The sequence below is a fragment of the Antedon bifida genome, chromosome 2 (genome assembly GCF_963402885.1).
Source record: "Antedon bifida chromosome 2, ecAntBifi1.1, whole genome shotgun sequence".
Lineage (NCBI taxonomy): Eukaryota > Metazoa > Echinodermata > Crinoidea > Comatulida > Antedonidae > Antedon > Antedon bifida.
The window spans coordinates 18,498,023-18,525,348 of record NC_136227.1 but is presented as its reverse complement, the minus strand read 5'-3'; the positions used below and the strand labels follow the sequence as shown (position 1 = coordinate 18,525,348).

General features: G+C 31.3%; 4 protein-coding genes across 10 annotated transcripts; all 4 read right to left on the bottom strand.

Moving 5' to 3' along the window:
- Positions 1-1,154: 1,154 nt before the first annotated feature.
- Positions 1,155-25,261, bottom strand: LOC144835125 (cell adhesion molecule 2-like). 7 transcript variants are annotated; one of them, XR_013611046.1, is made up of 2 exons: positions 25,017-25,261; positions 1,155-2,962 (listed from the first exon to the last, which is right to left on the bottom strand). XR_013611046.1 is itself a non-coding variant. In XM_078690172.1 (2 exons), exon 1 carries the CDS (start codon positions 24,678-24,680, stop codon positions 23,286-23,288), a length of 1,395 nt encoding a protein of 464 aa, XP_078546298.1. In that variant the 5' UTR covers positions 24,681-24,727; the 3' UTR covers positions 1,155-2,962; positions 23,276-23,285. The 7 variants fall into 7 exon arrangements, 5 of the variants coding, with proteins under 5 accessions (XP_078546298.1, XP_078546300.1, XP_078546301.1 ...); XR_013611047.1 differs by lacking the exon at positions 25,017-25,261 and adding an exon at positions 16,143-16,262; XM_078690172.1 differs by lacking the exon at positions 25,017-25,261 and adding an exon at positions 23,276-24,727.
- On the bottom strand, positions 10,673-12,655 carry LOC144835130 (cell adhesion molecule 1-like). Its single transcript, XM_078690183.1, has one exon. The coding sequence runs from the start codon at positions 12,535-12,537 to the stop codon at positions 11,173-11,175; it is 1,365 nt and encodes a 454-aa protein (XP_078546309.1). The 5' UTR covers positions 12,538-12,655; the 3' UTR covers positions 10,673-11,172.
- On the bottom strand, positions 12,922-14,353 carry LOC144835129 (cell adhesion molecule 4-like). Its single transcript, XM_078690182.1, has one exon. The coding sequence runs from the start codon at positions 14,290-14,292 to the stop codon at positions 12,922-12,924; it is 1,371 nt and encodes a 456-aa protein (XP_078546308.1). The 5' UTR covers positions 14,293-14,353.
- A 44-nt stretch (positions 25,262-25,305) lies between the features above and the next one.
- Positions 25,306-26,422, bottom strand: LOC144835497 (cell adhesion molecule 2-like). Its single transcript, XM_078690581.1, has 2 exons — positions 25,490-26,422; positions 25,306-25,323 (listed from the first exon to the last, which is right to left on the bottom strand). Exons 1-2 carry the CDS (start codon positions 26,420-26,422, stop codon positions 25,306-25,308), a joined length of 951 nt encoding a protein of 316 aa, XP_078546707.1.
- Positions 26,423-27,326: the final 904 nt, after the last annotated feature.

Sequence of the window (27,326 nt, the reverse complement as noted above, 5' to 3'; positions counted from 1 at the left end):
CACACTTATTTGTTGTAGATAATATGGATGAAATTATATATTATTATTTACTATTGCTGGTTTAATTACTACTATTATATATATGCATTTGCCAACCATCAGTGCTCAAGTGGTGGTTTGTTTATGAACCAGTTGTGTGGGTCGGTGTGTGTCGATGTGTTTCAATTGTAGCCCTTTGTGTTGTGACACAGCGTATTGAAAGCACATCGTTAAGATTCGTATGAAAATACATTGCAAAAGACCAATGTATCTTAGGATTAGGTAATAGAAACCATTGAATAAAGTACAATTTTCCATAGTTTTATTATTGTCGGCAATCTGGGGTTATCCGTGTGCCGACTAGGCTATACACCCATTTACATAACCAGTCGGGACGGGGTCGACAAATTGGGATTTGGCAAACTGGAGTCGGCAAATTGGGTTTGATAAATTTGAGTGAGTGAGTTTGAGTATTATTAATATGTTACTATTTATTATTTATTTGATATTATTATTATCAGATAGTAGGCCTACATTTGTATTTGTTTTATATTAAGGGATTTATATTTTTACCTTTATCATAACATATTACTCTTCAACTGAATAAATAAATGTAATAACAATTAGTTATGTTAATTATTATTTTAAAAATCATTATTGCTAGGACTAAAATACTTAATAACTAGTACGTAATAATCCAGTAACTAGTACAGCAGCTAGTTTATTCCGATTTCAATATTGCACAGTAAACAATGGCTAGTCGTAGCTCGTTATAATATTCCGTGTCAGTACGCGTGTCTCATTATAATAAGAGATACACTTTGTATTTCTGTATTTATTGGCCTTTTATATCTACAATGAATTGATTTAATTTTAATTAAAATTGACTAATTATTAACCAATTTATTATACAAACGAATATCTATTAACAATAGTGGAATGTAGTAAATATCCATTACTTAATTGCATGATAATCGTCGGCGACTACGTCAGCATCAAGATACATAAAACGTAATCATCATAATCATACTTATTTTCTTCTTCCTAACCATCACTAACGCATTCCGATTCTGTGATCGAAAAACGTAACATAGTCCAACGGCGGAGCGAACCTGGGCTCAGTGTGAATGTGAGGTTCAAATTGTCAACTGCCTAGGCATATATACAATCTGTGAACATTTTCAAACAACTTTATTTATTCAATACTATTACAAAAATAACACGAAAATAAAAATATAAAATGTTAAAACTAAACAATTCCTAAATTAAAATTTAGTGCTTCAATAAGAAACGATTTTTAACGATTTTAGATAATTTAGTGCAATATCCTTAATACAGCGGAACATCGATACACAACAGTATCATATGTGTCACATGTGTGACGGTATTTAGAATCGTTCTATTTGAGAGTGGGTAAATATGTAATGAACAAGATAGTTTGAATCTACTTTACAACTTACTATGACAATTATTTTTACATAGCTACAGTAGTATTAATGTTAGTACCTTATTTAGCAATTGCATTATATATACACAACGTAATGAATATAACCTAAACGTTCTAGTTCTAAAATATTAATATGTCCAGTGCACCAAATTTATTACAAAACTTATTACTTATATTTAATAGTCTAATTACGTAAATAATTTAAATTTAATAGGATTACCATTTAACATAACATATAATACACAATTTATAAATATTCACAATCATCATTGTAATTCTCTGCACAGGTTTGCAACAATGGCAACAGCATCGCGTTAAAAAAAAGAATATATACGGTCACATGCTATATTAAATTTAAAATTAATTTACCCAAACAACTAAATTGATCATATTAAAACGTCATAATTACAATATTATCTATTTTTTATAGTAATTTTAAAACTTAGATATACCTACCAACGATGGAATTGTCAACGTATTTAATACTCAAATAACTATAATTATACAGCAAATTTATATAACATTATATTATATCTATAGCAAGTTTATATCAATATTCATATATGACCTACAACTGTTCAAATTACATCAACGTTTGATATTATTGTTGGTCGTCATGTATCGACTTGCTTCTAACAATATCAATAATATTAATAATAAAGTTATGTCGGATATTACGCTGTGTGTAGAAAAGACAAAGAACTTACGAACAAAGGATCTCTTTCTTTTAGTAGGATTGTAGTATTTATTTTAATTAGCTCTAAGCATGGAGCTAATTAACATAAATACTATATATTATAGGCATAATGTGAGTAACTTGCATTTTGCCTATAATACTCTCATTCTTTAAACTGAAATTATTACACTGTAGCTATTTTATGTATAATGAGTTAAACCCTCTTAACTACGACTATAAAAATGTATTTATTTAACTTTTAATAATGAATAAGAATGTTAATGATAAATGAACCATAATACTAATTATTGAATTAACATATTTAAACATATTTATGAATATTCTTTTTTTCCCCCTAAGAATAACATTATTTCTACTGAATATATCCATGCATTGAATATGTTTAGGCACATATTAGCGAAATATATAAATTAATTAATAAACATGTACAAAAAACAGGTAGAGAGTAATGCCCTATCTCACTTGAAATAATTAATTTAATTCTTTAGGTACACGATATTTTTTACTAGAGTTGCTTATACATATTTGTTACAGTACATCACTAGTTAAACATTTACATAACCTATAATTATGATAATGTTTTGGGCACCGTGCGCTTTGTCATTGATTATGCTAATGTATGCATTTGTATTTAAACGCCAACAAGGAATATTCATTTTACCGACTTACGACTTATACCTTTGGTTAAAACCGTCCCCAGTGAGTCATAATATAATATTACGTTGTAGGCTTGTAAGTTATTTCAGCTGTGGTCTAAAACATGCTAATATTCGATGGCTTCTTTGTACACAGAATACAAAATGGCTGAGTACACTTGCAATTACGTAATTGTCTGCTGTCTGTAATAAACAAAAACATGAAATACATTATTAAGCTATGGCATGCTAATAGTAATATGGCAATACTTTGATAATGATAATGATGATGGCAGGTGGGTGCTGGTTAATGATAATGTTCATAATCATACAACTATAAATATTAGAAATGAAAATAATAGTAAAAAGATAAAATTTGTTAAGAACATGATAAAAATCCGTCTTGTAGTTTACCATAGAGTAATAGTTATTACTCTAGTGAATTAGTAAAATAGTAAAAATGTGTCCAGAATTAGGATCCTGGTCCGGATTGCCACCAAAATGTAGTGGAGTCATCAGTGACCACATATCTATGATGTTGTTGATGATGCATTGTTCCCACCCCCGCAAAACATGAAAAATGAAGATTAATAATATCAGTCTTTGAATAGGCCAATTTTTACTCATAAAAAGACAAAATAAAGTAAACACGTTTTAGGCATACTGGCATCCGTACAATTTTCAGGTAAATAAAATATTTTCTTCAATTTTTTGCCAATGTGAATAACTATTCTGTAACATAAAATGGAATATTCAACCAAAAAAATAAAAGAAAATTTTTCTTTTTTAGGGGCACAATATATCTTGACAAATATCCGACTTTTAGTTTTTACGTTATCATGCTAACAGACAAACATACACAAATATCTCAGAGCAAACTGTAATAATATTAGTTTGTAATTCAATTCATGTTTTTAGAATCATAATTCAGTACCATCAAACGAAGGCTTTCCCTTTGAAAGACATTTTATTCCTCGATCGATCGAGTATCAGATATAAACTAGGTTAGTGACATTTCACTCTACAGCTCACTATGTCGGTCAGTTGGTCGTTCGGTTGGTCGGTCGGTCGGTTGGTCAGTAAACACTAACTTGAGCACGCGACTGCAGCCATGTATATGGCCTTGTTGTTGGTTTTGTTTGATTATCGTTATTCATAATTATGATTATTTACATGAACATCATAAATTCAAAAAGAGTAAATGTGTGGGTGGTGGGCAAACCAGGAAAAAGATAAATAAAAATAATATTAATACTTGATACTCTAAAAACATAATCTACCCAAAATCATGCCTGTCAATAACATAACTCCTAAACTAGGCATTTAACCAAGTGTTTCAAGTACATTACCGCAATTTCTAACCATTATACTGGTCTGGAAAATAAACAACTAATGTACTGTATATGTGTATACATAAACTTTAGTGTAGTTTCTATTAAAACTATTCACAGTTTACGTTAGAATAATATATTCGTACAGTAGACATGAGATTCTAACGTACTATTTTGTAGTTGTAAATTAATACTGTACTTTGAATAGGCCCTTTCTCGGTTTTTCACTTCCGTAGAAAAAAAGGAACAACATAATTTCACTTTACAAAATAACAGGTTAAATTAAACTCCCATTCTTTGAAAGATTTGACCAAAAAAAAATCTTTAATCGTTTATGATAAAAAGCTGAAAAAGTATAGATATTATTTATAAACGATTATGAGAAATTAACAATAGTTAGAATGTAAGAGATATATTATTTGCTGGTTGTTTCTTACTTCAATGTCCCTATTCAGACCATGTCTCTAGTGACGTCATGACGTAGGTAAATACTCTATGGCAAACAAGAATCTAACAGACCACTTTGAAATAAATCTCTTGTTTCATTGTACATAGTAGGTCGATGTAGGTTAGTAGTTTAATGTTGCATATTTGGAAAAACAGTACGGTACCGTAATGTATAGTAAGTACTGTAGTCCACAGACAACAACTTACTTTATTAAAGTGTATTTTGATTGTTCCTGTCTCCAATGTACGTATATCCTTGTACATCAAGATCTTCAGGAACTTGAGAAGCAAATGAATGTCTCCAGTGACCATAATGTCCAGTACTTGGTAAACGAGGTAAAGATCTATCATAAAGACCACTATTTGAAACTCGATCTCTGGTATCATAGTACACAGTAGGTTGATATATCTCTCTACCAGATGAATCAGTAGCAGTCCTTGTCTTACAGAAGCATTGATAATAAACAGGAATGATGACAACAACTACAACAATAATGACGACTAATATGATGATTATGATCACAACATACAAAGAGATTTCCGTTTTGTCTTCTAAATCATCTGATAAAAGCATATTATTTTCATCTTCATAGTCTGATTCGGAATTTCCACCTGTATTGCCATGATGTACATTACTATTCCGTTTCTCTTCACTAATGTATAATACAACTGTATGTGACGTTTCACCTACCACATTTTTACCTGTACATGTTATCTTAGTTCCATTGTGCTTGCGTGTGGGTTGCAAAAGACGGAATACTTGTCCATCATTTTCATATTCATTGACATCTAGCATTGGCTGAGAAATCCATTCATATTGTTTCACCGGTGGGTTTGCAAATGATTGACAAAATAGTATAGCATCAGATCCTGTATATATAACATCAGTATGTTGAATTTTTATGACTGGTTTGTAATAAATATTTAAATTGTCGACTACACAGAAAGCAACATCTGGCTGTTGTCTTACATGCGAAGATTGTTTACAAGTAAATGTATGTTTGTTGTCAGCTTTTTTAGCATTAAATGTCAAATTTGTATAAACCAATTTCCCCCACACGTTACTTCGTACATTACTTGTAATTATCGTACCATCATCACGCATCCAATTAAGTTCAACTGGTGGTTTGATAAGCTCACTTACGCATGATAATGTTATAGTAGATCCAACTATAAAACTTTCTCCAAAAACAATACATTGTGGGTAATCAGATGATGGTATTTGAAGTACCGTAAGATGCGCCGTGCCAGATCTTATGTTTTCATTTTCTTGTAGTCTACAGTGATAATCGCCTTCGTCTGTTAATGTAACATCTAATATCATCAACGAATACATACGCATTTCACCAAAAGGAACTGTCAAGGAAGACATGGACATTCGGGCCTTTTCAGTCTTTATATTTTCATTTAGATCTGCTAACTTACTAAGTCCTTTCCACCAAGAAACGGCATTAACTACATCTTCAGAAATAAAACAAGAAAGAACTGCTTGTTGTCCTTCTATCGCAGATACATCTTCAAGTTTTCCAACAAAACTAACACAACTAACAACTAAAATGTGTGTCCACAGAAACAGTATAGTTACAATAATGGTTCCCATTACATGCCCTATACAATATATTTCCGTTATGTTTCTTTCCTTGTGGTTCAAAAAGGCAATCACCATTGTTTGTACCTTATAACAATTATGGTTTGACTGTTTCTAGTGAATTCTAAAAAGTATAATATATGTTTGTCAGGCATAAAACGCGCATGCACATCGTTTGATAAAGCATGCACATTAAAAAAAATAGTTTCTGGTATCTAAAAAATAAGTAATGTGAATGCATATTCATTAAAAGTTACAACATTATAACTTTATCAAATTGGATTTTTTTCAATAATCTGCAAAATAAACAATTAAAGTTGTTATAGATGATGTAATGATAGTGTATACGAACCGTATTTGACGTACACTGAAGGTAAAGAATTTCGTATGATCACATTAAACTAGCAACCTAGAATGTTACTGGGCGCAAGTGCTATGACTGTGAACAACGGTGACTTTATTTTTGGAATAGGCCTTAAGTAGAAATACTTCATACATACATAAAATAATTATGTAAAACTGAATGAATACTGTACTCTTAGGCTATTTATGTATTCACTGAAATGTATTCACTGAGCATATTATGATCATATAATATTTTTTTTACGATTGTGGATTCGGAAATAAAAATGAAAATATAATAAGAGCAATGCATTTTATCTTTTCCTTTCTGTGATAAACTTCATATTTAACATGCACAAATTATTTCAATAAAGTTGAGAGGACCAGTGACTATAAAAATTACCAGTATTCTACTTGGTAGAGCTAAAATAAAATAATTATTTTTTCTGTAACAACAACTTACTATGCTAAATTGTATTCTGATTGTTCCCTTCTTCGATGTACGTATATCCTTGTACATCAAGATCTTCAGGAACTTGAGAAGCAAAGGAATGTCTCCAGTGACCATAATGTCCAGTACTTGGTAAACGAGGTAAAGATCGATCATAAAGACCACTATTTGAAACTCGATCTCTGGTATCATAGTACACAGTAGGTTGATATATCTCTCTACCAGATGAATCAGTAGCAGTCCTTGTCTTACAGAAGCATTGATAATAAACAGGAATGATGACAACAACTACAACAATAATGACGACTAATATGATAATAATGATCACAACATACAAAGAGATTTCCGTTTTGTCTTCTAAATCATCTGATAAAAGCATATTATTTTCATCTTCATAGTCTGATTCGGAATTTCCACCTGTATTGCCATGATGTACATTACTATTCTGTTCCTCTTCACTAATGTATAATACAACTGTATGTGACGTTTCACCTACCACATTTTTACCTGTACATGTTATCTTAGTTCCATTGTGCTTGCGTGTGGGTTGCAAAAGACGGAATACTTGTCCATCATTTTCATATTCATTGACATCTAGCATTGGCTGAGAAATCCATTCATATTGTTTCACCGGTGGGTTTGCAAATGATTGACAAAATAGTATAGCATCAGATCCTGTATATATAACATCAGTATGTTGAATTTTTATGACTGGTTTGTAATAAATATTTAAATTGTCGACTACACAGAAAGCAACATCTGGCTGTTGTCTTACATGCGAAGATTGTTTACAAGTAAATGTATGTTTGTTGTCAGCTTTTTTAGCATTAAATGTCAAATTTGTATAAACCAATTTTCCCCACACGTTACTTCGTACATTACTTGTAATTATCGTACCATCATCACGCATCCAATTAAGTTCAACTGGTGGTTTGATAAACTCACTTACGCATGATAATGTTATAGTAGATCCAACTATAAAACTTTCTCCAAAAACAATACATTGTGGGTAATCAGATGATGGTATTTGAAGTACCGTAAGATGCGCCGTGCCAGATCTTATGTTTTCATTTTCTTGTAGTCTACAGTGATAATCGCCTTCGTCTGTTAATGTAACATCTGATATCAACAATGAATACATACGCATTTCACCAGAAGGAACTTTCAAGGAAGACATGGAAATTCGGGCATTTTCATCCTTTATATTTTCAGTTGGAGCTGCTAACTTACTAAGTCCTTTCCACCAAGAAACGGCATTAACTACATCTTCAGAAATAAAACAAGAAAGAACTGCTTGTTTTCCTTCTATTACAGATACATCTTCAAGTTTTCCAATAAAACTAACACAAATAACGCCTAAAATGTGTGTCCACAGAAACAGTATAGTTACAATAATGGTTCCCATTACATGTCCTATACAATAGATTTTCCGTTATGTTTCTTTCCTTGTGGTTCAAAAAGGCAATCACCATTGTTTGTACCTTATAACAATTATTGTTTGACTGTTTCTAGTGAATTCTAAAAATCATAATATCCGTTTGTCAGGCAGAAAACACGCATGCCCATCGCTTGATAAAGCATGCTCATTTAAAAAAATAGTTTCTGGTATCTAAAAAATAACTAATCTGAATGCAAATTCATTATAAAGTTACAACATTAAAACTTTATCAAATTGGATTTTTTTTCAAAAATCTACAAAATAAACAATTAAAATCGTTATAGATGATGTAATGATAGTGTATACGAACCATGTTTGACGTACAATGAATGTAAAGAAGCTCGTATGATCACATTAAACTAGCAACCTAGGAATGTTACTGGCGCAAGTCCTATGACTGTGAACAACGGTGACTTTATTTTTTGAATAGGCCTTAAGTAGAAATACTTCATACATACATAAAATAATTAATAATTAATATAAACTGAATGAATACTGTACTCTTAGGCTATTTATGTATTCACTGAAATGTATTCACTGAGCACATTATGATTATATAATATTTTTTTTACGGATGTGGATTTGGAAATAAAAATGAAAATATAATAAGAACAATGAATCTTTTCCTTTCTGTGATGAACTTCATATTTAACATGCACACATTATTTCAATAAAGTTGAGAGGACCATTGACTATACAAATTACCAGTATTCTACTTGGTAGAGCTAAAATAAAATAATTATTTTTTTCTGTAACAACAACTTACTATGCTAAAGTGTATTCTGATTGTTCCTATCTTCGATGTACGTATATCCTTGTACATCAAGATCTTCAGGAACTTGAGAAGCAAATGAATGTCTCCAGTGACCATAATGTCCAGTACTTGGTAAACGAGGTAAAGATCGATCATAAAGACCACTATTAGAAACTCGATCTCTGGTATCATAGTACACAGTAGGTTGATATATCTCTCTACCAGATGAATCAGTAGCAGTCCTTGTCTTACAGAAGCATTGATAATAAACAGGAATGATGACAACAACTACAACAATAATGACGACTAATATGATGATAATGATTACAACATACAAAGAGACACTGTCCTTATCTTCTTCATTATTCTTATGTGTGTTCACTTTATGTAATTGTATTAAGTCATTATTTTCTTCTCTATACAATTCATTTTCTCTTACAAGTGATATTATCAAAGTAATTGTATCTCTACTGATACCAACATTATTTTCGGCAGAACACGTGATTATTGTTCCATTTGCCGCTATTGATGGTTTTATAAGCGTCAATACTTGTCCATCTGCAATGTATTTATTTGCATTTATTACAGGTAAAAAAGTCCATCTGAATTGAGTAACTGGAGGATTAGCAAATGATTGACAGAATAAAATGGAATCAGATCCAGCGAATAGTGTACTTGTGTGTTGTATTTTAACTTCTGGGTGATATTGTATATTCAGATTTTGAATTGTACAGTTGCGCTTTCCAGGTAAAACATCTGTTGTTTGGAAACATGTAAATGTACCATCGTTATTTAGTTTGTTTGCTTTGAATACATAATGATTATAGACAAGCGAGTCTTTAATTTCCTTTGATGTCTTCGAAAGAGAAACATCTTTTGTCTTGTAATTCCAACTTAATTGAACTGGTGGATTAATCATTTCACTAATACAAGATAACTTTATTTCCGATCCAACAACGTAACTCTCTTTTGATTGAATACATTTTGGATATTCACCTGATGGAATTTGGTAAACTGCGAGATGAGCTGGTTTTGATTTAATGTCATTATTAATTTCACAGTGATATTCACCTGCGTCTGTTTGCTTTATATTCACAATTAACAACGAATATAAATAAATGTGTGTCTCACCAACTTGCTCTAGGTTTACTGACAACCTCGAATCTTTCACTATAACTTCTGCTTGATTGCTTAATTTAGCATCATCTTTCCACCACGAAACATCATCATTTTTTGGATTAATGTTTTCAATATAGCATTTTAGCGTTGCTGCTTTACCCTCTGGTTCGCCTACATCATTTGGTCTTGCAGCAAAATGTCCACATTCTACAATATATACAGCTACACAGATTGAAAATGTACGTATTAATATATCCATTAAAAAAAATCCTGATTCTGATTTTCAATATTCCACAAGTAACACAATGAATGTTTCTGAACTGAATACATACCTTACAACACAAGTCTAAATCTGATGTACTTCATTTATAGCAATTAAATAAACATTAAATTCACATTGATGAAAAGATTACCTCCAAGTTATTAATTTAACATTTATCTCATATCATATCTTAAGCAAAAGTAAAATAAACAGAAACTGACAAGTATTATATATAATATATAAAGCATACTGGATATTAAGTTTTGTTACTGGTATCAGTAAAATGCGGTTTTTAAAATCACAATACTTCAAGAATTAGTTTCAACGTTTTGGTAACCATGTTTTGTTCTCTGAGCAATCTTAGAAGAAATGTTATGTTTTCTATATATATTGTATCCAAATATCCAATAGGAAACTTAATTTAAGCTTAAAGTGTATTCTCATTATTCTTATCTTAAAGTAAAATCTTATCAGTAAAATACTCTATTCATGTTTGTGCACTAGTTTTCGAATTAAATTGCTGAAATGCTCTGGTAATCACAGAAGTCAGCTGAGTTGCATCTATGATTTGTATTTATGTTTTTTGGTTCCAAATATTCGAAAAAAATTACGAAAAGAAGCTGAGAAGAAATTTATTTGTATTGTTTTCTTTGTTCCATTCGTTAGGAAACTCCATTTAATCTTAAAGTGTATTTTGATTATTTCTATCTTCAATGTACGTATATCCTTGTACATCAAGATCTTCAGGAACTTGAGAAGCAAATGAATGTCTCCAGTGACCATAATGTCCAGTACTTGGTAATCGGGGTAAAGATCGATCATAAAGACCACTATTTGAAAGTCGATCTCTGGTATCATAGTACACAGTAGGTTGATATATCTCTCTACCAGATGAATCAGTAGCAGTCCTTGTCTTACAGAAGCATTGATAATAAACAGGAATGATGACAACAACTACAACAATAATGACGACTAATATGATAATAATGATAACAACATACAAAGATACACTATCCTTATTTTCTTCATTATTATTATGTGTGTTCACTTTATGTAATTGTATTACGTCATTACTTTCTTCTGTAGAGTCTTCATTTTGTCTTACATTTGATATTATTAAAGTTATTGTGTCTCTACTGATACCAACATTATTTTCGGCAGAACACGTGATTATTGTTCCATTTGTGGTAATTGATGGTTTTATAAGCGTCAATACTTGTCCATCTGCAATATATTCATTTGCGTTCAATACAGGCGAAAACGTCCACATAAACTGAGTAACTGGAGGATTAGCAAATGATTGACAGAATAAAATAGAATCAGATCCAGCAAATATTGTGCTTGCGTGTTGTATTTTAACTTCTGGACGATATTGTATATTCAGATTTTCAATTGTACAGTTACTCTTTTCAGGTAAAACATCTGTTGTTTGATAACAAGTAAATGTGCCATCGTTATCTAGTTTGTTTGCTTCAAATACAAAATGATTATAGACAAGCGACTCTTTAATTTCCGTTGATGTCTTCGAAAGTGAAACTTCTATTGTCTTGTAATTCCAACTTAATTGAACTGGTGGATCAAGCATTTCACTAATACAAGATAACTTTATTTCAGTTCCAGCAACGTAACTTTCCTTTGATTGAATACATTTTGGATATTCACCTGATGGAATTTGATAAACTGCGAGATGAGCTGGTTGTGATTTAAGATTACTATTTATTTCACAGTGATATTCACCTGCATCTGATTGCTGTACGTTAACAATCAACAACACATATGAATAAACTAGTGTGTCAAGGACTTTATCCAAATTTACTGACAATCTAGAATCTTTTACTATAACTTCTGCCTGATTGCTTATTTTAACATTACCCTTCCACCATGAAACAAATTCATTCTTGTCGTCGTTAAGGTTATTAATATAGCATTTAAGCGTTGCGACTTTACCTTCTATTTCTCCAACGTCTTTTGGTTTTTCAGCAAATTCTAAACTTTGTACAATATATGCAGCTATTAAAATTACTGAAGCAAATTTTAATATTTCCATTTCTGATTGTGTTTTTTAAAAAATAAATCGTCAACAAGAACATTTATAATGCATTTTGAAAAACAAAATACGGCAAAACTGTCTTAACTGGTCCTAACGTCATTGTTAATTTAACAGTTACCCAACAAGACAATCTCGCATTATAAATAAATAAAGCATAATCAATTTTAAGTTGTGTTACAGGTATTAGCACATTGCGTATTTCATGTTGATAAATTAGTTCTTAAATGAAGTTGTTGAAATTCTCTGTTTACAACGGCTGTCAGCTGTGTAGCACCTACATGATTTGTATTGTCTTGTCTTTTGCACCCAAATATTCGAAACCCTAACAAAAACAGGCTTTAATTTGACCTTTTGCACCCTTTCTGGGAGGTTCATTTAATCTTAAAATGTATTTTGAATATTTCTATCTTCAATGTAAGTATATCCTTGTACATCAAGATCTTCAGGAACTTGAGAAGCAAATGAATGTCTCCATTGACCATAATGTCCAGTACTTGGTAAACGAGGTAAAGATCGATCATAAAGAACACTATTTGTAATTCGATCTCTGGTATCATAGTACACAGTAGGTTGATATATCTCTCTACCAGATGAATCAGTAGCAGTCCTTGTCTTACAGAAGCATTGATAATAAACAGGAATGATGACAACAACTACAACAATAATGACGACTAATATGATAATAATGATAACAACATACAAAGACACACTATCCTTATTTTCTTCATTATTCTTATTTGTGTTCACTTTATGTAATTGCATTACATCATTACTTCCTTTTGTAGAGTCTTCATTTTTTCTTACATTTGATATTATTAAAGTTATTGTGTCTCTACTGATACCAACATTATTTTCTGCAGAACACGTGATTATTGTTCCATTTTTCGTAATTGATGGTTTTGTAAGTGTCAACACTTGTCCATCTGCAATGTACTCATTTGCATGTAATACAGGTGAAAATTTCCACCTGAACTGAGTAACTGGAGGATTAGCAAATGATTGACAGAATAAAATAGAATCAGATCCAGCGAATAGTGTACTTGTGTGTTGTATTTTAACTTCTGGGCGATATTGTATATTCAGATTTTGAATTGTACAGTTACGTTTTTCAGGTAAAACATCTGTTGTTTGGAAACATGTAAATGTACCATCGTTATCTAGTTTGTTTGCTTCAAATACATAATGATTATAGACAAGCGAGTCTTTAATTTCCGTTGATGTCTTCGAAAGAGAAACATCTCTTGTCTTGTAACTCCAAATTAATTGAACTGGTGGATTAATCATTTCACTAATACAAGATAACTTTATTGCTGATCCAACAACGTAACTCTCTTTTGATTGAATACATTTTGGATATTCACTAGAAGGAATTTGATAAACTGCGAGATGAGCTGGTTGTGATGATATCATTTTTATTCCATTATTGATTTCACAGTGGTATTCACCTTCATCTGTTTGCTTCAGATTGGCAATCAACAACATATATGAATAAATGTGTGTGTCAACTACCTTCTCTAAATTTACGGAAAATCTAGAATCTGTCACTTTAACTTCTGCTTGACTACTTATTTTAACATTATTTTTCCACCATGAAACTGTATAACTATCATCTCTAAGGTCATCAATGTAGCATTTAAGAGTTACAGCTTTACCTTCTATTTCCCCAACGTCTTTTGGTTTTTCGGCAAATTCTACACTTTCTACTATATGTGCAGCTATGACAATTACTGAAACACACTTCAATACTTCCATTTTTGATGGTGATGTTTTAAATAAATCGTCAACAAAAACATTTGATAATGTTAAATGTTTCTGAATTGATTGCAAATTAACATTGTCTTCCTCACTTTTAAATATCACAAAAGTATATCTCTTTGATGTACTTCACTATTAGCAATACGATTAAAGTAAACAGGTGAATGTTGGCTTACATTTAAAAAAAAATACGGCAAAAAGTCCTTAATTCTTCATATTAAATGACATTGCTAATTCATCAGATATTTAACAAGACCATCTGTGACATTCTTTTCAAAAGCAAAATGAATATAATCGAGAAAATGACTCGTATTATAAATCGTGTAACGCATATTCAATTTGAAGTTGTGTTACAGGTATCATTAAAATAATCTATTCATGTTTGTGCAATAGTTTTCGAATTTAATTGTTGAAATGCTCTGTTAATCACAAACGTCAGCTGAGTAGCATCTATGATTTGTATTTATATTTTTTTGGATCCAAATTTATTATTCGAAAAACATTACCCAAAAGAAGCCGAGAAGCAAATTTATTTGTATTGTTTTCATTGTTTGCATGCATTCGTTAGGAAACTCCATTTTAATCTTAAAGTGTATTTTGATTATTTCTATCTTCAATGTAAGTATATCCTTGTACATCAAGATCTTCAGGAACTTGAGAAGCAAAGGAATGTCTCCAGTGACCATAATGTCCAGTACTTGGTAAACGAGGTAAAGATCGATCATAAAGACAACTATTTGAAACTCGATCTCTGGTGTCATAGTACACAGTAGGTTGATATATCTCTCTACCAGATGAACCAGTAGCAGTCCTTGTCTTACAGAAGCATTGATAATAAATAGGAATGATGACAACAACTATCAAAATAATGATTAATAATATAATAATAATAATCACAACATATAAAGAGACACTGTCCTTATCTTCTTCATTATTTGTATTTATATTCACTTTATGTAATTGTATTACATCATTACTTTCTTCTGTAGATTCCTTGTTGTTTCTTACATTTGATATTAATAAAGTTATTGTATTTCTACTAATACCAACATTATTGTCTGCAGAACACGTGATTATTGTTCCATTAATCGCTATTGATGGTTTTATAAGCGTCAATACTTGTCCATCTGCAATGAACTCATTAGCATTCAATGCAGGTGAAATCGTCCACCTGAACTGAGTAACTGGAGGATTAGCAAATGATTGACAGAATAAAATAGAATCAGACCCAGCGAATATTGTACTTGCGTGTTGTATTTTAACTTCTGGAAGATATTGTATATTCAGATTTTGAATTGTACAGTTGCGCTTTCCAGGTAAAACATCTGTTGTTTGATAACAAGTAAATGTGCCATCGTTATCTAGTTTGTTTGCTTTGAATACATAATGATTATATACAAGTGTGTCTTTAATTTCCCTTGATGTCTTCGAAAGAGAAACATCTCTTGTCTTGTAACTCCAACTTAATTGAACTGGTGGATTAATCATTTCACTAATACAAGATAACTTTATTTCCGATCCAACAACGTAACTCTCTTTTGATTGAATACATTTCGGATATTCACTAGAAGGAAATTGATAAACTGCGAGATGAGCTGGTTGTGATTTAATTTTGTTATTTATTTCACAGTGATATTCACCTGCATCTGATTGTTGTAGGTTGTCAATCAATAACGAATATAAATAAATTTGTGTATTACCAACTTTCTCTAAATTTACTGAAAACCTGGAATATTTTGCTATAAATTCTGCTTCATTGCTTATTCTAACATCACCTTTCAACCATGAGACTACGTCATCTTCTGGGTTAATGTTTTCAATATAACATTTAAGTGTTGCAGCCTTACCTTCTGCTTCACCTACATCATTTGGTCTTGCGGCAAAATGACCACATTCTACATTATATACAGCTACACATATTACCAAAGTTTGTAGTATTATTTCCATTCCTTGTCCAGATTGTTCAATTGTCCACAAAAATAATATATTATATAGTATTTAAACTTTTCTGAGCTGAATACACTCTTGATCTTCACGTTTTAAATTAAAACATCAGATATCAACAATTGATATACTTGATTACTAGTATTATAACTTGAATGTTGAATTTACAAAAAGGGTGAACAGAGTAACTAAAAGTGTTTTATCAGTTACATGGTGATCATATATTATATCTGTTGTAAAAGTAAAATGAACAGAATGTTCTAGTATTATAAATAATACAAAAGCGCATACATGATAATAAGTTGTGTTACTGGTACTGGTAAAATGCGGTTTCCAGAATAGCACAACCACATCTCAATGTTTTGGGAAACACATTTCTTACAATAGTTCTTACAGCGAAAGAAAACTGATAAGAACTTGTGTTTTGTTTAATTTTCTTTTGCATTTCTTAGTTAAAAGCTCTGGTAACCTCGAAAGATGTGATTAGGTCTTTAAAATAATTCAATCATAAAGTGTATCTGACTGAACACATAAACCAGTATAACAAGCAATAAATTTTATTTAAAATTATCATCCAGTGTAAATCTACGGAAACACAAAATATGAATAAATAAATATATAAGATGCAAGGAAGACTATTAAAAATACCTCCAGAAAATATTCATGGTGTATTTTTATTCTGTCTCTCTTCAATGTAAGTATATCCTTGTACATCAAGATCGTCAGGAACTTGAGAAGCAAATGAATGTCTCCAGTGACCATAATGTCCAGTACTTGGTAAACGAGGTAAGGATCGATCATAAAGACCACTATTTGAAACTCGATCTCTGGTATCATAGTACACAGTAGGTTGATATATCTCTCTACCAGATGAATTAGTAGCAGTCCTTGTCTTACAGAAGCATTGATAATAAACAGGAATGATGACAACAACGACAACAATAATGACGACTAATATGATAATAATGATCACAACATACAATGATACTTTATCTTCTTTGTCATCCTTATTCTCTGTATTTATATCGACCTCCGACCTGCTACTATATTCTCCATTTGAATCTATTTTATTGTTATAATCCTTTGATTGTACATAAATTTCATTGAAAATATATACTGTTGTTGTGGCGACAGATGACCCAATAGAGTTTTCTGCTTTACACGTAATCTCTGTTCCATTTCTACTTATAGTTGGTTTAAGAAGTCTCAATACTTGACCTTCAGTCACATATTCGGTTGATTCTAAAACAGGTTTAAATGTCCAGCTAAATGTCCTTACAGGAGGGTTTGCTAATGTCTGGCAAAATAAAATAGAATCTGACCCAGCAAAAATTACGTTAGTATGTCGTATTTTTACTTCAGGGATATATTGTATATTTAGATCGTTAATTGTACAATTAGAAGTAGCCGGAACAATTTCTGATATTTGTAAGCAGACGAATGTTTCGTCATTGTCAGTCTTTTTAGCAGTAAACTGAAGATGTTTATAAATAATGTCATCACGTATATCTGTATTTACATTCTGTTCTGATATTTGTGATTTTGTTCGTGTCCAACTCAAATCTACTGGAGGATTAATTACCTCTGATATACAAGACAATTTTACATCAGAACCAGCAATATAACTGTCTTTTGATTTGATGCATTTTGGGTATTCATCAGATGGCTTCTGTAATATAGTCACACGAACAATTTCAGAACGTATTTTATTATTATCTGAAATAATCTTACAATAATATTCTCCTTTATCTTCTCGTACTGATGCTGAAATTACTAATAAATAAGCTATTTTGTTAGTTCCTGGAAAGTCTGTCAAAGTTGCAGTTATTCTGGAATCCTCAATAAGTATGTTGTTCTTGTTACTCAATTGACGATCTCCTTTCCACCATGATAGTGTACTTGACTCTGGTAATGTACCTTGAATGAAGCATTTAACTGTAACTGATTCACCTTCTAATACGCTAACATCGTTCATATCTGGCAAGAATTGTTGTCCCCTTATATTTTCCAGGACAATAACAACAAACATAAACAAAAATGCATTATAATACTTTGTAGAAAAGAGCACAACCATTTTATTAACAAAATCTTAAGACTTCAACAATTAATTTTAACAATTGCGCTTAACGAGTGTACAGAAGATACGGCACATAAATAATCTGAACGATTACGGGAACAGCAAGGACGAAATAAAATTATGTTACTGGTATAACATATAGATAATTATCTATATATAAATCCAAAGGCAAATTACTGAAAAAGTGACAATGCTGTTGGTATCAGTGGCTGGATCTCAATGGAGATACAAAAAAAAGCGAGAAGCTAAATCAAAACGATAAAGTAAAACAGCCAGAAAAGTTAGCAGAGCTTTCGGGCAACACTAGCCCTTCATCAGTGCTAGTGAGGGAATTTGGATAAAGTCATTATTAATTAATTATCTATATATATAAATTAATTTAAGAGCAAAATTCACTAAATTGCGCGTTACTTCTAGAATTGTTACTCGATGATGTATTATACAGTTGGTTTATACATTCGGCACTGATTTTACCACCTAATGTAACCCTGTTTACTAATTAAGTTGAGTTAGATAATGAGTTATTGACAATTAGAACGAATTGAGGTTCAACGATTTGCCACAAATAGGGGTGTTTTACAATCGTTTTTACGATCGTAGTATACACTGTCGAATGGATGACGGTGCCAAAAATTACCCGCAAAAATAAAACTAGGATACTTCGCTTTTATCTCCTCCTACGATAATTGTTTTTATATAATCTACTCTACTATACCTTTTGTATGGTTTTGCTATGCATTTTATTTGCGAAATAAAGTTTTTTATATATTCATAAAAATATAAGATAACAAGTGGCTAAACAGCTCGAGTCCAACATCATAATGTTGAAGACAATTAGTAACGCCAAAGCCAAATTTGAGAGCATCTGGGCAATTGCAAGAGCGTATGTATACATTTACGTAAGGAAGTAGGTTTTAATAGGACGTATTTTGAGTTTTATTCCGATTCGTATTAAGGACATTTCAGTAAATCGCTTTTGAAAGTGGGTCATATTTTCCGTACTAACTTTGACAAGTTTTTCGGAAGTAATTCCACAGTTTCCACAAAGTATTAAATGCAATGTGTTATAGTAGTGGTATATAATTTGTAAAACATGAAAACAATTACTATTTCGTTACTGCATGGATACAGAATAATTATATTAAAAAATTGTTCCTCTTTGCACCCATCCTTTGCCACATCCCTCAACCCTAATGTTACATATGAAACACAAATTGGGTTTGTTTAAATTTGACTCAAACATTTGGACTTATTTTGTGACTCTTTGGAAGAATTTTAGTTGACTACATAAATCACCGTGTCTTGTAAACGACATGTATTATTGTCCTGCTATCCGTCTAGTCTCTTAAAATTATAGATAGTTATATATGTATCATTTTTCTATTTCTGTGATGTGCAGGTTTTTGATACATTTTATACTTTCGTTTCCAATAATATAAGCAATGTCTTAAAGAAGACAAATAACAAAGTTTTACACTACCTCCTTTAAAAAAGTATCATAGTGTATTCTGAATATTCATGCCTTTAATGTACGTATATCCTTGTACATCAAGATCTTCAGGAACCTGAGAAGCAAATGAATGTCTCCAGTGACCATAATGTCCAGTACTTGGTAAACGAGGTAAAGATCGATCATAAAGACCACTATTTGAATGTCGATCTCTGGTATCATAGTACACAGTAGGTTGATATATCTCTCTACCAGATGAATAAGTAGCAGTCCTTGTTTTACAAAAGCATTGATAATAAACAGGAATAATGACAACAACGACAACAATAATGACGACTAATATGATAATAATGACCACAACATACAATGATACTTCATCTTCTTCAGCGTTATTCTCTCTATTTATGTCGACCTCCGACCTGCTACTATATTCTCCATTTGAATCTATTTTATTGTTATAATCCTTTGATGTTACATACTTTTCATTGAAAATATATATTGTTGTTGTGGCGACATATGATCCAATAGAGTTTTCTGCTTTACACGTAATCTGTGTTCCATTTCTACTAATAGTTGGTTTAAGAAGTCTCAATACTTGGCCTTCAGTCGCATATTCGTATGATTTCAACATTGGTTTAAATGTCCAGGTAAATGTCCTTACAGGAGGGTTTGCTATTGCCTGGCAAAATAAAATAGAATCTGACCCAGAAAAAATGATGCTAGTGTGTCGTATTTTGACTTTGGGAATACATTGTATATTGAGATTGGTAATTGTACAGTTAGAAGTAGCGAGAAAAATTTCTGAATTTTGCAAGCAAACAAATGTGTCGTCATTGTCAGACTTTTTAGCAGTAAATTGAAGATGTTTATAAACAATGTTATCGCGTATATTTGTACTTACATCCTGATCTGATATTGGCAGTATGGTACGTCTCCACCTTAAGTCTACTGGAGGATTAATTACCTCTGATATACAAGAGAGTTGTACATCAGAACCGGATATATAACTTTCTTTTGATTGAAAGCATTGTGGGTATTCATCGGATGGCTTCTGTAATATAGTCACACGAACTATTTCAGAATGTTTTTCATCAATATTTGAAATCTTACAATAATAATTTCCTTCATCTTCTCGTATTGATTGTGAAATTCCTAATAAATACACTATTTTGTTAGTTCTTGGAAAGTCTGTCAAAGTTGCAATTAATCTTGAATCTTTAATAAGTATGTTGTTCTTGTTACTCAATTGACGATCTCCTTTCCACCATGCAATGTTGCTTGAATCTGGTAATGTACCTTGAATGAAACATTTGACTGTAACTGAATCTCCTTCTAGTACGCTAACGTCATTCATATCATGCAAGAATTGTTGACCAATTGCATTTTCCATGATAGCAAAAAGCATAAATAAAACAGCATTATACATGTTTAATATTAAAACCAATGTCCAGTATGTATTTGTTACTAATAAATAACAGCTTAATCACAGTTGTACCAATTGTGTTTGACGAGTATATAAAATACAAGTAACAATGTACAGTACAGTATCCATCTGATTGGTTACATGAACAGCAACGTTAGAAAAACAAATGTTACTGGCATAACATAATAGTTGTTTCATAAAATAAGGGATAGTTTTATATCTATCTTAATTTTATTTCTACCATAATATTATAAAATAGTTTATGATGTAATGATGATTTTATACTTTAGCTTCTGATAAGATAAACATTGTCTTAAAGGAGACAAACAACATAGTTTTACACTACAGCCTTTAAAAAGTATCATAGTGTATTCTGATTGTTCCTGTCTTCAATGTATGTATAACCCTGTACTTCAAGATCTTCAGGAACTTGAGAAGCAAATGAATGTCTCCAGTGACTATATTGTCCAGTACTTGGTAAACGAGGTAAAGATCGATCATAAATACCACTATTAGAAACTCGATCTCTGGTATCATAGTACACAGTAGGTTGATATATCTCTCTACCAGATGAATCAGTAGCAGTCCTTGTCTTACAGAAGCATTGATAATAAACAGGAATGATGACAACAACTACGACAATAATGATGACTAATATAATAATAATGATCACAACATACAATGATACTTTATCTTCCTTACCAGCAGTGTTCTCGGAATTGATATCTTCCTCTGACCAGTTATTATATTCTCCATTTGAATCTATTTTATTGTTAGAATCTTTTGATTTTACATAATTTTCATTAAAAATATATACTGTTGTTGTGGCGACAGATGACCCAATAGAGTTTTCGACTTTACACGTAATCTCTGTTCCATTTCTACTAATAGTTGGTTTAAGAAGTCTCAATACTTGACCCTCAGTCGCATATTCGCTTGATTCTAAAACAGGTTGAAATGTCCAACCAAACGTCCTTACAGGAGGGTTTGCTATTGTCTGGCAAAATAATATAGAATCTGACCCAGCAAAAATGACGTTAGTGTGTCGTATTTTTACTTCAGGAATATATTGTATATTGAGATCGGTAATTGTACAATTAGAAGTAGCGGGAACAACTTCTGATATTTGTAAGCAGACGAATGTTTCGTCATTGTCAGTTTTTTCAGCAGTAAACTGAAGATGTTTATAAACAATGTCATCACGTATATCTGTATTTACATCCTCATTTGATATTGCTGTTTTTGTACGTGTCCAACTTAAATCTACCGGAGGATTAATTACCTTTGAAATACAAGACATTTTTACATCAGAACCTACAATATAACTTTCCTTTGACTTAGTGCATTGTGGGTATTCATCAGAAGGTTTCTGTAGTATAGTAACTCGAACAATTTCAGAACGAATTTCATCATTATCTAAAATAATCCTACAATAATAGTTTCCTTCATCTTCTCGTAATGATTGTGGAATTACTAACAAATATGTTATTTTGTTAGTTCCTGGAAAGTCTGTTAAAGTCGCAGTCATTCTTGAATCCTTAATAAGCATGTTGTTCTTGTTACTGAATTGACGATCTCCTTTCCACCAAGATATAGCACTTGACTCTGGTAATGTACCTTGAATGAAGCATTTAACTGTAACTGATTCACCTTCTAATACGCTAATATCATTTATACCAGACAAGAATTGCTGTCCATTTGTATTTCCCAGTGTGATAACAATATACATAAATACTATAACAAAATACACAGTTAGCGTCTAAGATTATTGACTCATTACTATTAATAATATACCAAATCAATTGACCACTGTATATCCTTAATATAATCTCGAAATGAAATAGTCAACAACGGATGAAAAGGCTTAAAAATAAATAAGTATTTATCTGAATGGTTGCAGTTACAGCAACGAGAATATAAAATTATGTTACTGGTATAAATAATCTTTTCTTTTTAAAATAAGTGATTGGTTTGTATCTATACGTTTTACATTGAACGGTTTGATGTAGGTGTAGAATATAAACGTAAATTACTAACAAGATAAGTATTATTATAAAGAAAAGTAATAACATAATTTTACAAATACCTCGAAAAAATCATAATGTGTTCTGATTCTGATTGCTTTTGTTGTCAATGTACGTATACCCTTGTACATCAAGATCTTCAGGAACTTGAGAAGCAAATGAATGTCTCCAGTGACCATAATGCCCAGTAATTGGTAAACGAGGTAAAGATCGATCATAAAGACCACTATTAGAAACTCGATCTCTGGTATCATAGTACACAGTAGGTTGATATATTTCTCTACCAGATGAATCAGTAGCAGTCCTTGTCTTACAGAAGCATTGATAATAAACAGGAATGATGACAACAACTACAACAATAATGACGACTAATATAATAATAATGATCACAACATACAATGACACTTCATCTTCATTATCAGCATTATTTTCAGTATTTATATCGACCTTTGACCTGCCGTTATTGTCCACATTTGAATCTATTTTATTGTTAGAATCTTTTGATTTTACGTAAATTTCTTTTAAAATATATACTGTTGTTGTGGCGATAGACGACCCAATAGTGTTTTCGACTTTACACGTAATCTGTGTTCCATTTCTACTAATAGTTGGTTTAAGAAGTCTCAATACTTGGCCTTCAGTCGCATATTCGTATGATTCCAAAACAGGTTGAAATGTCCAACTAAACGTCCGTACAGGAGGGTTTGCTGCTGTCTGGCAAAATAATATAGAATCTGACCCAGCAAAAATGACGCTAGTGTGTCGTATTTTTACTTCAGGAATATATTGTATATTGAGATTGGCAATTGTACAATTAGAAGTAGCGGGAACAACTTTTGATTTTTGTAAGCAGACAAAAGTTTCGTCATTGTCATTTTTTTCAGCAGTAAACTGAAGATGTTTATAAACAATGTCATCACGTATATCTGTATTTACATCCTCATTTGATATTGCTGTTTTTGTTCGTGTCCAACTTAAATCTACTGGAGGATTAATTACCTCTGATATACAAGAAAGTTTTACATCAGAACCGGCTATATAACTTTCCTTTGATTTAATGCATTGTGGGTATTCATCAGAAGGCTTCTGTAATATGGTAACTTGAATAATTTCAGAACGAATTTCATTGTTATCTGAAATAATCCTACAATAATATTTGCCTTCATCTTCTCGTACTGATGGTGAGATTACTAATAAATATGTTATTTTGTTAGTTCCTGGAAAGTCTGTTAAAGTTGCAGTTATTCTGGAATCCTCAATAAGTATGTTGTTCTTGTTACTCAATTGACGATCTCCTTTCCACCAAGATATAGCACTTGACTCTGGTAATGTACCTTGAATGAAGCATTTGACTGTAACTGATTCACCTTCTAATACGCTAATATCATTTATACCAGACAAGAATTGCTGTCCATTTGTATTTCCCAGTGTGATAACAATATACATAAATACTATAACAAAATACATAGTTAACGTCTAAGATGATTGACTCATTACTATTAATAATATACCAAATCAATTGACCACTGTATATCCTTAATATAATTTCGAAATGAATTAGTCAACAACGGATGAAAAGGCTTAAAAATAAATAAGTATTTATCTGAATGGTTGCAGTTACAGCAACGAGAATATGAAATTATGTTACTGGTATAAATAATCTTTGCTTCTTAAAATAAGTGATTGGTTTGTATCTATACGTTTTACATTGAACGGTTTGATGTAGGTGTAGAATATAAACGTAAATTACTAACAAGATAAGTATTATTATAAAGAAAAGTAATAACATAATTTTACAAATACCTCGAAAAAAATCATAATGTGTTCTGATTCTGATTGTTTTTGTTGTCAATGTACGTATATCCTTGTACATCAATATCTTCAGGAACTTGAGAAGCAAATGAATGTCTCCAGTGACCATATTGTCCAGTACTTGGTAAACGAGGTAAAGATCGATCATAAAGACCACTATTAGAAACTCGATCTCTGGTGTCATAGTACACAGTAGGTTGATATATTTGTCTACCAGATGAATCAGTAGCAGTCCTTGTCTTACAGAAGCATTGATAATAAACAGGAATGATGACAACAACTACGACAATAATGACGACTAATATGATAATAATGATCACAACATACAATGATACTTTATCTTCTTTTTCAGCATTATTCTCTGTATTGATCTCAACCTCCGACCAGTTATTATATTCTATATTTGAATCTATTTTGTTGTTATAATCCGTTGATTTAACATAATTTTCATTGGAAATATATACTGTTGTTGAGGAGACAGATGACCCAATAGAGTTTTCTGCTTTACACGTGATCAGTGTTCCATTTCTACTAATAGTTGGTTTAAGAAGTCTCAATACCTGGCCTTCAGTCACATATTCATATGATTCTAAAACTGGTTTAAATTTCCAACTAAACGTTCTTACAGGAGGGTTTGCTGCTGTCTGGCAAAACAATATAGAGTCTGACCCAGCAAAAATTAAGTTAGTATGTCGTATTTTGACTTCAGGAATATATTGTATATTTAGATCGTTAATTGTACAATTAGAAGTAGCAGGAACAACTTCTGAGTTTTGCAAGCAAACAAAAGTTTCGTCATTGTCAGTCTTTTTAGCCGTAAACTGAAGATGTTTATAAACAATGTCATCACGTATATCTGTACTTACATCCTGATCTGATATTGATGTTTTTGTACGTGTCCAACTTAAATCTACTGGAGGATTGATTACCTCTGAAATACAAGACAGTCTCACATCAGAACCGGCTATATAACTTTTTTTTGCTTTGATGCATTTTGGGTATTCACCAGAAGGCTTCTGTAATATAGTCACGCGAACAATTTCAGACCGTATTTCCTTATTATCTGAAAGCTTACAATAATAGTCTCCTTCATCTTTTCGTAACGATTGTGAAATTCCTAATAAATAAGCTATTTTGTTAGTTCCTAGAAAATCAGTCAACAAAGTTGCAATTAATCTTGAATCATCAATAAGTATATTGTTCTTGTTACTCAATTGACGATCTCCTTTCCACCAGGAGATAGCACTTGACTCTTGTAATGTGCCTTGGATGAAGCATTTAACTGTAACTGATTCACCTTCTAATACGTTAACGTCATTCATATCAGGCAAGAATTGTTGTCCACTTACATTTTCCAGGATGATAGCAACAAAAATATACAAAAATGCATAATACATGGTTAATGTTAGCGATTATTTATTTGATATTTATAGAAAACAACAAACTCAATTTACCAAAAAAGACTACATCAATATCTTCAATAACTTAAGAATCAAATGAATATCTCCAGTGACCATAATGTCCAGTACTTGGTAAACGAGATAAAGATCGACCATAAAGACCATAATATAAAACTCGATCTCTGACACAGAAGGTTGATATATCTCTCTACCAGGCGAATCTACAAAATACGAGTAATAAAGTATAGTATTCATCTCAATGGTTACAGCAACGATAAAATAAAATTATGTTACTAGTATAACATAATAGTTGTTTCTTGAAATACGTGACAGTTGTGTAATGTTTCTGTTTCTATTTCTATCATAATGTTATAAAATATTTTTTTTTTGTGTGATGTACGGTTTTTTGTATACAACGTGTGCTTTCGTTTCTTATAATATTATAAGCATTGTCTAAACAAAGAAATATAACATAGTTTTATACTACTTTTAAAAGTATCATAAAATATTCTTATTGTTCTTTTCTTCAACAAACGTACATCAATATCTTCAATAACTTAAGAATCAAATGAATATCTCCAGTGACCATAATGTCCAGTACTTGGTAAACGAAATAAAGATCGACCATAAAGACCACTATTTAAAACTCGATCTCTGACACAGAAGGTTGATATATCTCTCTACCAGATGAATCAGTAGCAGTCCTTGTCTTACAGAAGCATTGATAATAAACAGGAATGATGACAACTACAACAATAATGATGAATATAATAATAATAATAATTATCACAATATACCATGATATTTTATCTTCTTCTCTAGCATTATTCTCGACCTATTCTCGATTGATATCGTCCTCTGACCTGCTATTATTTTCTCCATTTGAATCAATTGCATTGTT